Source organism: Xiphias gladius, chromosome 22 (assembly GCF_016859285.1).
Source record: "Xiphias gladius isolate SHS-SW01 ecotype Sanya breed wild chromosome 22, ASM1685928v1, whole genome shotgun sequence".
Taxonomy (NCBI): domain Eukaryota; kingdom Metazoa; phylum Chordata; class Actinopteri; order Istiophoriformes; family Xiphiidae; genus Xiphias; species Xiphias gladius.
In genome coordinates, this window is record NC_053421.1 from 7,644,445 (window position 1) to 7,659,702 (window position 15,258).

At 39.9% G+C, this 15,258-nt stretch overlaps 1 protein-coding gene across 1 annotated transcript; it reads right to left on the bottom strand.

The window, feature by feature from the left end:
• Positions 1 to 4,464: 4,464 nt before the first annotated feature.
• On the bottom strand, positions 4,465 to 8,155 carry eny2 (ENY2 transcription and export complex 2 subunit). The gene is made up of 6 exons (XM_040116879.1): positions 8,011 to 8,155; positions 7,786 to 7,850; positions 7,556 to 7,626; positions 5,487 to 5,557; positions 5,171 to 5,245; positions 4,465 to 4,779 (listed from the first exon to the last, which is right to left on the bottom strand). The coding sequence occupies exons 3-6, from the start codon at positions 7,621 to 7,623 to the stop codon at positions 4,706 to 4,708; spliced, it is 288 nt and encodes a 95-aa protein (XP_039972813.1). The 5' UTR covers positions 7,624 to 7,626; positions 7,786 to 7,850; positions 8,011 to 8,155; the 3' UTR covers positions 4,465 to 4,705.
• Between the last annotated feature and the right edge of the window lie 7,103 nt (positions 8,156 to 15,258).

The window sequence follows — 15,258 nt, forward strand, 5'->3', positions numbered from 1 at the left end:
CTGTAGGCTTCAAAAGAGTTGCAACCCCATGTTGCACGTCTCATAAATCCTAGTGAGGGAATTCAAAGAGAAATTTATCGAGCATGGCATTCACACATGTTGACAGTAAAGAGGGCCAACTGCACACCGGGTCTTGGGAATTTGTAGGAGCACATGGCCCCCTTTTTCGCTTTGAAACACCCTCTTTGACCCTATGTCTGCTTATGCAATATCTTTGCCCTTTCCATTATGGAGAAAGAAAGGCAAAGATATATGATACACAAAAGCCTAAGGCTGTGTCCTATAAATAAGAAATGTCAGATAAAATGTTGTAAACATGCAGATATTTATCTATCCATGTTATACGATCCGGTCATGAGATACAGTACTTCATGAACACTTCTTAAGCTCCCTTGAAGCAGGTGCACTGTGATCCCAAATAAGGCAATGTGCTATAACATCATTATTTCCCAACATTTGTTTATAATGTGAGCATGTTTCTGCCATCTGTTTCCACCTTGTGCTGCCTTTTCTTTCGTTGTTTGTACAGTATGGGAGGTGTTTATGGTCTTTGGATGTTGCCAGTTTCACCAGAGAGGGGACGACGGAAAACCTATGGGACTCAGAATACAGGACCACGCTTTTGGCTTCTTTGCCTATTGACACAGCTGCTATCATGCTGCAATGATCCGATTCCAGGGGTGGTGAACATATCTGCGCACACTCACCTACACACACACGAAAGCACATGGAGACACACACACACACAACATGTTTGTCTTTTCCTTTTAAGTGTCATTAAGTGCTGTTCAGCCACAGCTTGATATTGACTTTGGTGGAATAAGGCTGCTCTCGCCCTTTGTTGTTGCCGGACTTATGGTGGTTCATTCAGAGGCTGCCTCACAGGATGCTACAGTGTCTGCTTCCTCGCTACCAGCTGCTGCTGTGATCACCAAAGCAGGTCTTTTTAGGTTCATTTAAATCTTTCCCTTCCACACCCAAAATGTACAACCCTGAGCCAAGGAGCGAGAGAGTTGGATTTTTTAAAATCACGTTTTCCTTTCATTTGCACAACTCTCTTACTTTTCTATTTTTTTTTTAAATTTTTTTATGATGTGCAGAGTCATCTGGTTACTGTAAAGCTCCTCGGCAAAGCTGTATAGGTCCTGAGTGATGGAGAAAAGCTGAGAACAGAGAGTGAGAAAGTAAATAAAAATCTGTATGATAATAAATTGCATCACTGGTAATTCTATCCAGTGCTGGTCTGCAGTGTGCTGCACTGTGCAGAACAGCCTTTATATGTGCGGGACTGGAGAGATCTGCTGATAACATGGGGATTGATGTAGGCCATTAAGGGAGCGTGTGTGCAGGGCTACAGGGGTGCGTTACATCTGGCCTCCACAACAGCACTGTATATCAGCATGTTGTCACCTGGGCTGATGTCACAGCAGTCCGTCAGCTAAGAAAACACACACACACTCTGTCTTGGGTGGGTGACCAGCGCCGACTCACTCACTACCCACTAATGTGCTACTCGTGCCGAGCGGTGCATTGTTTTGGGTTCACGGCCTCTGCAAATGAAATCCGTGACCAATTAGGCATTGTGCGTGGGTAACTATAGAGACCTTTCCAGACAACAAAATGATGTGGTTTGGCAAAAGTGAAACAGTGAGTCCTTGAGGACCTAACATTCCTGTAATAATCCTAGCTTTATTTACCGGACCTGAAGTTGCACGACGACATCCAAATGAAAACAAAGAATTCAACTTTTTCAGGCTCTCTCGTCATGGACTACGTAAGTTATGTTTTTTTTTTACTTGTTAACTTACTGACTCTCTCAATGGAACACCTGTGTGCACTTGTTCATTTCATACACCGCGCACCGAGGACCTTGAAATAACCTGACAACCAGTTTTGGTGAAAGCAATTTGTCCCTGGTGCATCCAGCTCTCCCTGTGAGCCGGGTCACTCCTGTTTATCTTTTCATGATTTCCCTCTCACCATCCCCTCCTCTCCCCTCTGCTGGGAACATGTTGTTATTCCGGGGAGTAAAAGCAGCACCAGGCTTGTCATTACAGGATCACAGTTCTGTTGATTTGAGTTCAGTTAATCAATTGACAATGTTCACGCACATCATCGGCTGGGTGTGATTCATGTTACCATGGCCAATGCCTGTTTGTCCCATCAACTAGTTTGGACTATTCTCTCATTTGTCACATCTTTTTCCATCTTCGAAGGCCCAGGTGTGACACACTACACATACAATAGGATCCTCATTTACATGTGACATGCAATGGAAAAGCACTTGGTGCATTTGATAACATGCCCACAGGATGAAATATGATTTTGTTCGTTATATTCTGAGGTGCATAACTGTCTACATTGTAGCTGGAGAGAGAATATCAACGGGAACATAAACTAGGATTATAAATCATTGTTACACTTCTTGGATGTGTACATAATTCAGTTTAAATTAAATCATACTGTTTGCCACCCTTTAAGAAGATTCCTTTGGAGGCTCTGGCACGCACTTTTAGGACCACTGTGGTATTAATACTTCAAAGACAGCGAATAAAGCTTTATTTATGTAATCAATATTAGTCTAAACTTTCATCCTGATATGTACTTCATACATTTTCAAATTAACTTCTTGTGTTGTGTGAGCAAATGGAGACCAGCCATGGTGGAATTTAACAGAGAACTTTTACTTAGGTACTATACTTTTAAACTACTTGTACCTTCCTTGAGTATTACCCTTTTATGCTAAGTTATACTTCTACTCTACTACATTTCAAAAAGCACATTTTACTGCAGTAAATTTATTGTACAGATATAGGTTTTTTTTTAATAGATTTTACACACAAACAAAATGTGACATTAATATAGATAAAAGTACTCAAATACACAAAATTGTTTAAGTTAGTTCTACCTCAACCAATTTCAACAGTAAAATGCTGCTTTCATATTATTGCATCAGGAGAAATCCATTGATATATAATGACATGATATTCACAGGGGCCATTTTTGTGCATTGAGTAATTTTAGTTTTAACACTTCAGGTATATTTTGCTGATAATACTTACACACTTTTACTTATTTAAATGCTTTCACTTGTGATGGAGTATCTTCGGTGCGGTATTGCTACTTTTAAGTAAGTGAAATAGCAGAGTACTTCTTCCACCAAATGGTCCTGGACAGAGTACATTTAGAAAGTATTCAGACCCCTTCACTTTTTTTGCAATTTGTAATGTTGCAGTCTTATGCTAAAATTTTTTAAATTAAATTTTTCCCTCATCAATCAACCATAATTACAAACTGAAAACAGAACTTTAGAATTTTTTGCAAATTTATTGAAATGGAAAAACTGAAATATCACATTGACATAAGTATTCAGACCCTTTGCTATGACACTTGAAATTTCAGGTGTCATAGGGGTCATAGCGTTTCTATTGCTCATCTTTCAGATGTTTCTGCACCTTGATTGGAGTCCAACTGTGGTAAATTCAATAGACTGGACATGATTTGGAAAGGCACACACCTGTCTATATAAGGTCTCACAGCTGACAATGTATATCAGATCAAAACTGGCCAAACTGAGCCATTGGGAGAGAAGGGCCTTGGTAATAGTGGTGACCAAGAACCGGATGGTCACTCAGGCTGAGCTCCAGAGATCCTGTGTGGAGTTGGGAGAAACTTCCAGAAGGACAACCATCACTGCAACACTCCACTGATCTCAGCTTTATGGCAGGTGAAGACTCTCAGTGAAAGACACATGAAAGCCTCTTGGAGTTTGCAAAAAAGCACCTAAAGGACTCTCAGACTGTGAGAAACAAGATTCTCTGGTCTGATGAAACTAAGATAGAACCGAAGACAAACAGGTCTACGTGTCATGTCTGGAGGAAACCAGGCGAAACCAGGCATCACTCATCATCTGCCCAATACCATCCCAACAGTGAAGCATGGTGGTGGCAGCATAATGCTATGGAGGTGTATTTCAGCAGCATGGACAGGGAGACTGGTCGGGGTTGAAGGAAAGCTGAACAGAGTAAAGTACAGAGATATACTTAATGAAAACCTGGTCCAGAGCGCTCAGGACCTCAGAATGGGCCAACTCTGAATGTCCTTGAGTGGCCCAGCCAGAGCTCTGACTTGCACCCAATAGAACATCTCTGGAGAGACTTGAAAGTGGCTGTCTACTGATGGTCCCCATCCAACCTGACTGAGCTTGAGAGGATCTGTAGAGAAGAGAGGCAGAAAATCCCCAAAGCCAGGTGTGCAAAGCTTGTCATGTCATACGCAAGAAGACTCCGGGCTGTAAACGCTGCCAAAGGTGCTTCAACTAAGACTGAATACTTATGTCAGTGATATTTTCGACTGTTCTACTATTTTTCCCTAATAGACAGGGCCTAGCACTTTGTGTCTCTGTTAACTCCTCATTGTTATGCTTACACCCTTGTTTTAAATAAATGATTTTGTCCACTCAAATTCAATTAATCAAGAACTTTATTTCTCATATACAAAGGTCTCATAAACCAAAGGTGCAAGGTAAGTGCATTTACAAATATTTGATAACTGTAGTCACAGGTAAAAACACACAACCAAATAGCCAAGTGTGTCAGTACTGTATGTCACTGAAAATTCAAGTAAATCAATTCATTAAAATATTCTATATCATGAGAGTATAGGCAAATGGTCTGACGAAATATTAAAATGGTAAAAATCAAAATTATGTGGCATGCTGAGCTAAAAAGGTTCTTATTCTCTGGAGAAGCTCTTTCTTGACACTATCTGGCACCAAGGCTGCAAGAGAAAAAGAAATCAATGACTATGATGTATTCTTTCACATTGACGCAGTACAATATAAGTGGTACTGCAAAACTCCTGTGTCTATGCTCACATCTACATCCTTAGTGGAAACACAAAATCTTATGACTGCACCACTTCCTACTACGGCTCCTGTCAGTGGAGTAAGTGCCATCTCTGTATCTTATATGACTGATGGTAAGATTTGACTCGACTGTACAACAAACATCAGAATGTGATACATATATATTATTAATATATATTCAGGGGGGTTGAGTCGAGTCTTTTAGAGTGGATTTTTCCTTTTATAAATCTGCAAAAGACGGATAAGTGATTGTTCATACTGCATCTGTTGTACCATCAATCCTTAAAATTAAAGCTCAGGTACCTCTTCCTTTAGGAGTGATCTCCACCACCAGGTCCTCCACAGTAACATGCTCCAAGCCTTTTTCTTTGATTACTTCTGCAAAGATATGTAGAGGATTTTTAAAAAAATGTTTAGAAATCACAGTGCAAACACTGGATCAACAGCAAAAGCGAGAAAAAACAAATAGATGAAAAAGAAACTGCTGTGGCTATTTGTTAAAACGTGAAATTGCAAATACAACCTTTGAGATAATTCCCATTTACAAGAGAAGAAAATGCAAAAACCATAACTCAGGAAGCATCTGCTATGCGTTTCAGCAACAGTACTGTAATTTTACCTTTGCAGTGAGCCTTCATCTGGTCCTTCCATCCACACTCAGTGAGCTTAGCTCTCAGTAACTCCTTCAGTCTGTCAATAACATGCAAGGACATATGAGAATATGGCAGACCAGGCAGATCCTTCTGCTAAATAAGTTATTAAAAACAGCTGCCAACATCTGTCTTGACTGCAGCATCACTAATTCGGGCCTGGGTAAAAGTGCCATTAACTCTGGTATGTTGACAGTATCAATACAGACACCAGGGGTCAGCAATTAGTTTCACCCGTGGGGCAGTTTTTTTTCCAGCACTGTTCGCTGGGGGGCCAATGTTTGACAGGTGCAGTGGAAATGCAGGCCTGTATGTTTTGTTTATAACATTTAAAAATAAAATTATCTCTAATACTTTGTTTTATGACTTGAATTTATGGCACAATCCTAAATTGTACATTTATTAGTAAGACCTATTTGACAAAAAATAACGTATAATGTGTGTTCTATGTTGTTCTGAGACTAATAATGTAATAAAATTTTATCCACACACAATAAACAGTGGACTGATTCATTTATTGCTGAATGCAAGTATTGCTGCCAACATAAATCTGATAAGTCCAAAAAGGCAAAGGCTGTTAAGTTTTGTGTCATTTAAATGACAGGGACAATATTATTTATCTCTGTTACTCATTAGACTTTATTCCAGCACCATGTGCTGTTAAAACAGCTCAATGCTGAACAAGGCACTGTATTGAATCCCTCTCTGCTTCATTTGGGGCGGCGTTAGGTGTTATATTTAACAATATTTATTTTTGGGATTTATAGAGTCCTGTATTTACATTGTTATCTACAGTAAATTTTTGCAAAAGTATTCAGACTTGGCGGAGTGATGCTTCCTTGCATGCTGAAAACATATTGTGCAACAGGGCATAATTTATGACTACTTCTTTCAAGTGTGGAGCAGCTTTTTCAGTTCAGTATTAGTAACATATGGTAAATTAGTTACTCGGCTGATAAATATATAGCAGGCAGGTTTTTGCCCTCTGCTAGTTATGTTATTAATATTGCAGCGGGAAATGTCTTCTACTTACAGTTAGGTACATAAAGTGACATATTTTTAGTAATTTTGCCTCTGTACACCACCACAATAGATTTGAAACGAAGCCAGAGATGTGATTAAAGTTTAGACTTTTAGCTTTAAGTAAGGGGGGGGGGAATTACAGCCATTTTTATACAAAGGCTCTCATTTTCAGAGGCTCAAAAGTAATTGGACAAACCAACATAATTATAAGGATTATTTCTAATACTTGAACGAAAATCCTTTGCAGTCAATGACTGCCTGAAGTCGGGAACCCATGGACATCACCAAATGCTGACTTTCCTCCCTTGAGATGCTTCAATATTCAATTTCTTTGCCTTAAAAAGCTCTTGGGGCTCAAAAGTAATTGGACAAAACAACATGATTATTACTGGATCACTGGTGTTTATTGATGTGACTGCTGATAGAAGTAGCAGGACGAATTCTGAGATGTATAGCGCTTATACTATCTGCTCAGATTCAGCCAAATGCTGCAGGACTGCTAGGATGGTGCTTCACAGTAAGGATGGACAATGACCCCAAACATACTGCAAAAGCAACCCGAGAGCTAAACATTTAATGCAATATTTTTGTTAAACCCTTTGAATTAAAGCCAAAAGTCTACAGTTCAATCACGTCTTGATGGCTTTGTTTCACTTCTATTGTGGTGGCGTACGGAGGCAAAATTACGAAACTTGTGTCACTGACCAAACACTTGTGTACCTCACTGTACTAGCCACGTAGGCTATTTCGGCCCGATACTGGCCAGTTTAGTTCCTCACAGGTTTTCTTTTGACAAAGATAGCTGTAACAAGTAAAGTCATGGTTAGTAACCATTCAAATGATGTCTTTGCTTTCACGAGTCGCAAGTAACAATGTTCCTACAGACTGACCGTGGTAACTGCGCCACGTACTTTGCGCTATAAATACGTTAACAGCTATTTAATGCTGCTAATAAACACTAACCTACCCACTAGCTCACTTGTCAAGCCGAGCTGTTTGCGGTATTATTTCTCACCTCTCTTGTTCGCCCATCTCTGTCAGCTTCTGGTTTACTGTCGCCCTCATTCTGGACTCTCTGCTCATAGTCTGTCACCCCCACAGAGAGAAACAACACCGTCCGTTTAAACTTGCCGAAACCACGCTGAACAACTGCGTTCACCGTGCCGAGCAGCTATGTCTCACAAGTCAGTAATTATAGCTAGTCTCCGAGGACTAGGTAGGAAGAAGTTTTCAGTATGTACTTACGAACTAGAGAAAAGGGGAATAAACGAGGTCTCACTCGTCAGTGTTGCATCAAACGTTGCCAGACTCTGTGGCGCACATGAAAAAAAGTTAACACGACATGACGTTAGCTGGCGGCGACAGCGCAGCAGACGTATTCGGTACAAGCGTCACAAAACCCGACAGGTGTTGTGAGCTAAACTCTACGTCTAAGTCGCGTTTCAACGCAATTCCCCTTCGGAACTGTACCTGATATGTCGCTGACGACAAGAGAGGCTGTGCTTTCGAGTTGCCTGGTTTCACCATCAGAATTTACAATCCGAGAAGAAACAATGGTTGGTAGAGTGGTTCCTACGCCCACCTTAATTGCAGTACTCTGGTACACCACACGGCGACAGTGTTGGCAAATAAATATAATCAGTCAGTACTGTAGCAGACTCTGACCCCTAACCTCCCTTTAGGATCACAGTAGTTTTTCAACGCTCCAATTTCACGATACCACATTGTCTATCAGTTTATGTTGGTCTTTCCTGCATTTCTGATAAGTACTTTTTATTCAAGAAATAAATAATAATGGGTTTGTCACCAGCCCGGGCGTTTTATTTCATACAAAAATGTCTATCATTGCTACTACTGTAGCTGTTGGTGTTACGATCTGCACCTTGAGTGACTTCTTATGGACTATTACTTCTTACCTGTGTATTTGGTTGTTTTACTTCCTGTCTTTGTGTCTTTCTCGTCTGTGTGATTGTCTGCCCCAACCCCATTAGTTTCACCTGTTCCCTATCACCCTTGCCTCCATTGTGTATTTAAGTCCCTGTACTCCCTTCACTGTCAGTTTGCCCGTCTTGTTTCCTGTGCTTGTTCCTGAGCTTTTCTATGTGTTTGGATTTCCTGAGTCTTGCTGCCTGTCTGTCTGAACTTGACATTTTTCCACCCATCTGCATGTAAGCCTGTTTTTCTTTTAAAAAATTATTAAAAAAACAACTTTGCATCAGCCTGCCTGTGTGTCTGCATTTTGGTCCTGTATCCTGATCCGCTGCAAATGTGACAGTTGGTTCACCAAGTAGGTGGTCTTTGTGTGTTGTTTTCTCAGTGACTACTCATAGTTCACAGTATTGTACACGTAGTTTTAAATGTGTTCTAACTGACGCAAACACTCAGTAATAGTGTTTATTTGAAGTGGGGTTGAATGATGTGATGTTTACTTTTTTCCCAAATGCAGTAGTACCAGGCCTTTCCCCTTCTTAGAACCAGTGGAAAACATGCGTAAGTTGGATACTAAACAGATAATACTCCCTAATGTTCTGGAGCATCCCTCATTGCCAACTTCTATGTAAGAGTGTCTTGAGTTGTCCTGAAATGTCAAGCTGGTCAAAAATAGCAAAGCTGACTTTTGGTTACTTTCAAAATAAAATCTTTATTAGCAAATAATGAAGTATCAAAGTTAAAATGATTAATGCCATTTATGGTTTGTGTTTTTGTAGAAAACAAAGAAATTGGATATAGCTGTATATGTGGTCTCAGCCCTGGCACTGTGATGTGGATAGATGTGGAATTTAAGCCATCCACCAGTTCTTTGTGTTGCACAGCAGCCCAAGGGATGAGGAACTCTATCATAGCTATTTGTTCTTTATTCCAATTGTGTTGGATCAAGTAGAGCACTGGGAAGAGAGGCCTGTGGCACCTCTGAAGGGTTCCATGGTTTTATGACATTTACATGCTGAGAAATAATTCAAACATCTCTGACAGATCCTGGAAGGCTTGTGAGGGAAGAGGGCAACATTTAAAAACCTGCTGGAATCCAGAAGAGACCTGAAACCTAAAATCTGAGAGGCCACATCAGAGTTTAGATGAGGCTTGAGAACTGCTGTTTATCCACGGTTCCTGTGCTTATGTATGAACAATTTTTACCACTTTGGTCCAGACTGAAATATCGCAACAAATATTGGATTGATTGTACAAATAGAATGGATTTGTACAAACCTTCATGATCCCCTGAGGATGAATCCTGAATTTTCTTCTAGCACCACCATGAGTTTGACATTTATGGTTCACAGTGAAATATCCCAACTATTAAATGGATTTGGTGAACTTTGGTGAACCTCTGATGTGATGGTGGCACTAGAGGGAAAAGTCAGTTTCTACTTATCCTGTTAAATATCTCAACATCTGCCAAATGGATTGGCACAACATTTGGTACAGATAGCCTGTGTACCCAGGCAATATTTCCTGCTGACTGATCCTCTGACTTTTCCTCTAGTGCCACTGTAAGGTTGACATTTAGTTCTTTTGTTGAAATATCTTAAATCTTTGATGGGCTGCTGTGAAAATTTGGTTCATGTATCCCCAGAGGATGATGAAAAAATAATTTTGATATCCTGACTTTACACCTAGTGCCATCATCTGGTCAAAATTTAATTTCATCTTTGGTTTATGACCACATTCGTAATTACGTTCCCATCAGCCTCAGCTATACTTTGTGTTTAGTGCTAATTAGCAAATGGTAGCATGCTAACATGCAAAAGAAACATGGTGAACAAAGTAAATATACCTGCTAAACATCAGCTTGTAAGCATGTTAGCATGATGATATGAGCATTTAGCTCAAGTACAGCCTCAAAGATCCACTATGGCTGTAGCCTCTAAGCCTTGTTTGGTTAGCAGTTGTCCTCTAGCTTCTCCTGAACCTCAGCTATATGCATATATTTTCAAACAATACTGTGGCAGAAGATCATGTTTATTCAGTCACTAGCCGTATTTTTGGACTAACTGGATCAGATTGTAATTTCAACTAACAAATTAGCTTTGCAGCAATTAGGTTTAATGTATAAGCTGTAGCACCTCACCAAGACTGCATTTATATTTCAGTGTAAAAATATAGAATAAATATTGAAGGCTGAACTGGGGACAGTAAGAAGCAGCACTTTACCATCAAATCTTGATGAATAGCAGTGTCCTGAATGGACCTGGATTTTCTCTAAGAGTTGTGTGTGTATGACACACACAAACTCTCAGTGCAACAACACAATATACTGTGTAAGCTCTCCTGTGATTACGTGTCGTCCTGGAGCTTGGAGTGGACATTTGAACATTGGCTTTGTCAGTCATCAATGACGGGAGCTCTGATATAAACAGTAGAGATTCGGTCAATGAAACTGAACACTCAGCATATACAGTTCAGTTGGAGGATTCTGCGTTAGAGATTCCTTGGTTATTGTTCTGAAAACCAATATTTATGATAGTGATGTCTCAAAATGTTAGAATCCATTGATATAAAGTTAAAATTCCAATTAGCAGTAAGACAGGTGGGATATTAGATGATTGATAAAGTCTGTGAGGACTTTTGAAGCATGATATAAGCCTTGTCTCTTGAAACTCACTGGTTTTGAGTAACAAATACATCATTTAAACTTGCCTTCTGTTGCTTGCTTTCAGTTATTAATCATGTTGAAATGTTGAACTACACTTTAACTGTCTGGCCAAAGATGTCAAAAACATATTTTTTTCAGTTAGTAAATAAGGGATTAGTTTGAGTAAGCTCCCAGCTGTCTTTATTTTTTAAATAAACTGTATAAATGTATTTCTACTTTTTACATTTTCTTTAAAACCATCCCGAAGGGCAAAGCCTCACACATTAATGGTTATTATTTAACTTTCATCATCATTTGCAAACAATCTTTCCTTTCTACTAAGCTATTCTACCTTTACACCCTCAAACCGTTTGCCCGTCAAATCTGCTTGAGTCCTTACATGCTTTCTTGAGGTTATCAGAATATTCTCTCTTGATTAAGCATGACTGAATGGCGTAATCACAATTGGATTTAGCTTCATTAATGTAAAAAGATAGGAAAAGCCTCCAGATGCAGTTTTTGAGAGCCGATATAAAAGATTACTTTTAGGATACAAGCTATAACACCTTAGTGTTGTGTAACGGTAATTGACGAAACCCAACGTTGGTGATAAATCTTAATGAAAGAAAATATTGCAGTGCAAAGTTTTTAATAAGGGAGGGGATTGAAACAGAAGAGAAATGGAAAAATAAAAAAATCCAAAGATCATGATTCACACTAAATGTAGTTTTCCATTAATTTTTTTTCCATCCACTCCACAAATCTCAAAAGATTCTGTATGTTCTTGTACACAAGTAACAAGACAGAATTTTGAGTCTGGACAAGTCTTTGAAAACTCTCAACGGGCCAACACTTTATGCCTTATTACAGAAGAACCTGTGACACAGCTACCACTCCTGTTCTGCTCAGTTGCTCTGTTTAATTAATCACCTTACCGTCTTCTGGTAGCTTGCATAGGTTTAATTGCTTCTGTTTCATTTGCTTTAGCTAAATTCTAGCAGGGTCACACTTAGCTGTAACTGACGGATTCTCACTGAAGGCTACACAGCCTGAAAAATCAGAAAACCTTTTAAAGAGAACTGACAGAATGGGAAGCTTTAATATGTAATGCATGAGGCTGACCAGGAGTTAAAATTTCATGCCCAAATAGGAGAATATACCTTTTGAAGTCTGGCCAAGAATTATTCCCTGTCCGTCTGAGAGTGGAATTTAGTAGGGGCTTCCTCTCACGTTCATGTGGGAAATGCCTCCCCCTGCATGACAGACTCATGACAGACTGATTGATGCCCTACCTGTTCTGGGCAGAGTAATGGCCTTCCACGTGAGTGCTGGTCTACATGAGACAGAGAAAACCTGTCTGTCTGTGTGTGTGGAGCCTTAGGTAATTATCTGCATCTCTGCTGTCAGTTGGCTGGCGCGATGAGGAGAGTGAAAAGTGAAAGGAAAGGGTTTTTATTGCTGCTGGTGATCATTTTTACAGCTCACACACAATCTGAGGTGTTTATGCCTCTCTTTAGTGGACATGCTCAAGCAGATGCGCCTTTAGGGTGAAAGGGGAGGGCCTCAGTACAACAAGGTGTATAAAGAATTTCCCTCCCACTCAGAGCTTTTGAGAGACTCCTTATCTGCTCTCCCTCCCCCTGTACAAGTAACATAGTCTCAGCCTATTACCACAGTTATCTTGGCTGAAGCAGCCCGAGGCAGCTGGACAGTTAGGAGAGATATGCTGCACTCTCAGCAAAGCAACAACCCACAGAGGGATCCTCATCTGAATGCTTATTTACAATTGGGTAACCAAAAACCCCAAGATGTGGCCTTGTGGCGGTGTTTTTCATGGGATAACATGAGGTTCTTCACCTTGATTCATGTGAAGCTGCAATTATTTTCTTAGCTAGAACTTTGAGGGAGGAAAAATGCTGCACGAGGGAGAGACAAAAGGGAGGATAATCCTCAGACTAAAAAGTAGATGATACTTCAGTGAGCACTGCCTGTGGCCACGAGCCACTGAGACCCTGTTCTAAAGCTCTAAATTAGGTGTCTGCATTAAATTGGTGGTTTTTGTGGTTTTGCCTTCCAGCTGACAGCCCTGCCCACCCAAAGAAGTCAATTCAGTATCTGATGTACTAATAATAGATATATGGAGCTACACACTTGACATGGTTAGCAGGGAGAATTCTTACAAGATGCAACAGGAAATGTAGAGGCGGGAACCACCTGCATTGCCCCAATAATAACCAGCTCACAAATGACCATTTACATCTTAATCTGACGGCAAATGCACAAAAAGGAACACAACACAACTAATATAACCTACTGTCTCCCACTGGAAAACCCTGATTTCTATGCAGTAATCATTTCCTATGATATATGTTTAAGATGCATTGTATGAAGTGCATTACGGGAAGAAAATAGAACTACTGTAGGGACAGGAAATCCGTGCTCTTTCGTCTATCATACAATATGTATAATTTTTTCAGATAATTTCACTGATAAATTAATCTTGAGGCGACACTTACTAAAATTAATTTTAAAAGTCATCCTGGCTGCATAGCATCCAGTATCACCCAACTTTAGTCTCCGAGTGATCATTTCCATTTGCCATCTGCTCTTCCAACTTTGCCAAAACTAGACAACCAGAGGATGGCAATTTTCAGCATTCTGTGCCCCTCCTCACTTTTCCCCACAGGCACTGAACAGATTGTACTCTTCACTACACCACTAATGTGAATTCAGTACAGACTTTACTAAAATATAGCATGAATATATAGGTAATCAGCGTGTCTCTCATATATTTTGTCTTCTCTTTCCTGTGGGTGCACGCCTGTGTCTTTTTCAGCAAACCTAGTGGTGAGCCAGTTGCAATATTAAATGGCATCATCACTCATGCCTTTGCAGTCTGATAAGCCAGAGGATCATCAGTATGTTGGTTTGAGTGTATTTTAGAGGGTGTGTGTTGCATTACCATGAGTGAGCATGAAAATGAGACATTGTGGTAGCAGCGAGATTGAGGTTATTTTCTGACCATCAACATCCATATTAGCCCTGGTGATTGCAAACAGCACTCCAGAAGAGGCTACAAATGTGTACAGTGTATGTACAAACACACACGCTCCCCTCACAGAAACATTAATGAAGTGACAAATAGGTAACTGCTAAGCTATTAACTTTATAAACAGTTCTGGCATTGATCTAGTTTTGTAATGACCTGAATATAACAGCTTGAACAGGAGATTTATAGAACTTTGCAGCTTAACTAAACACAGTAAGAATTATATGCCGGAAGGCACATTCCTCTGTTTTTTGACCTGTGCCAAGCTAAATATTACTCGTCTTATCTTTTGGTGAGACACCAAACAAGCTGACCGTCAAAAACCTTCAAAGTAATGGAACGTTACCCAGGGATAAGTAATCTAATGTAATGTAAAATAATGTAATGTACATACTGAGTTTCAAATTGTAATCCCTTACTCCATGTGCTACACAAAGTCATTAGATTACTGTAGCATTTTACTCGGTAATGCATTAGTGCCCAACACAACTAATCATGACTAACAAACTTTTACATAAGACAAATAGAAATGAAGAAATCTATTTTAACCTCTCTATACAATACATCTCAAAATTGTGAAATTGACATGTTTACATAGATGCAATGTCTCTCTATCTTTTTTTACATATCTATTTTGTATGAAAGGTTCTTAAGATGATAACTAAATACCCCATAGGGACTCTTAACCTAGTAGCAACTCATAATGTATTCTTTCTCTCTGGCTGTCATTTTCTGATGAGTGGGTTGGTGAGGGTCATTTTTGATTCTCAAATGTTGCACTCCACCTTTTAGAACAAAACTGCTCAAATCCTCTCCTCAATGTGCGAATCACATTAGAAAGATGTGCTTATTTTGCTGTCATTACTGAGTTCAGGAAAACCCAGAATTGGGTCTGCAATGAGCTGCGGAACATGAGTGCCACGGAATTACCAGTTGGTGCCACAGCTGCTTCTACTCCTCTAAATGATGAGGTGCTGAGGAGTCGCTTTTATTGCTGGTGAACAGAGAGTCTGAGAGAGGGGGTACAGCAGTCAGAGTGGTGTGATCGCTCATGCTTTCCTGTTTGTCTGTGTTGGTGGAGAGGAGTGCTTTGTGT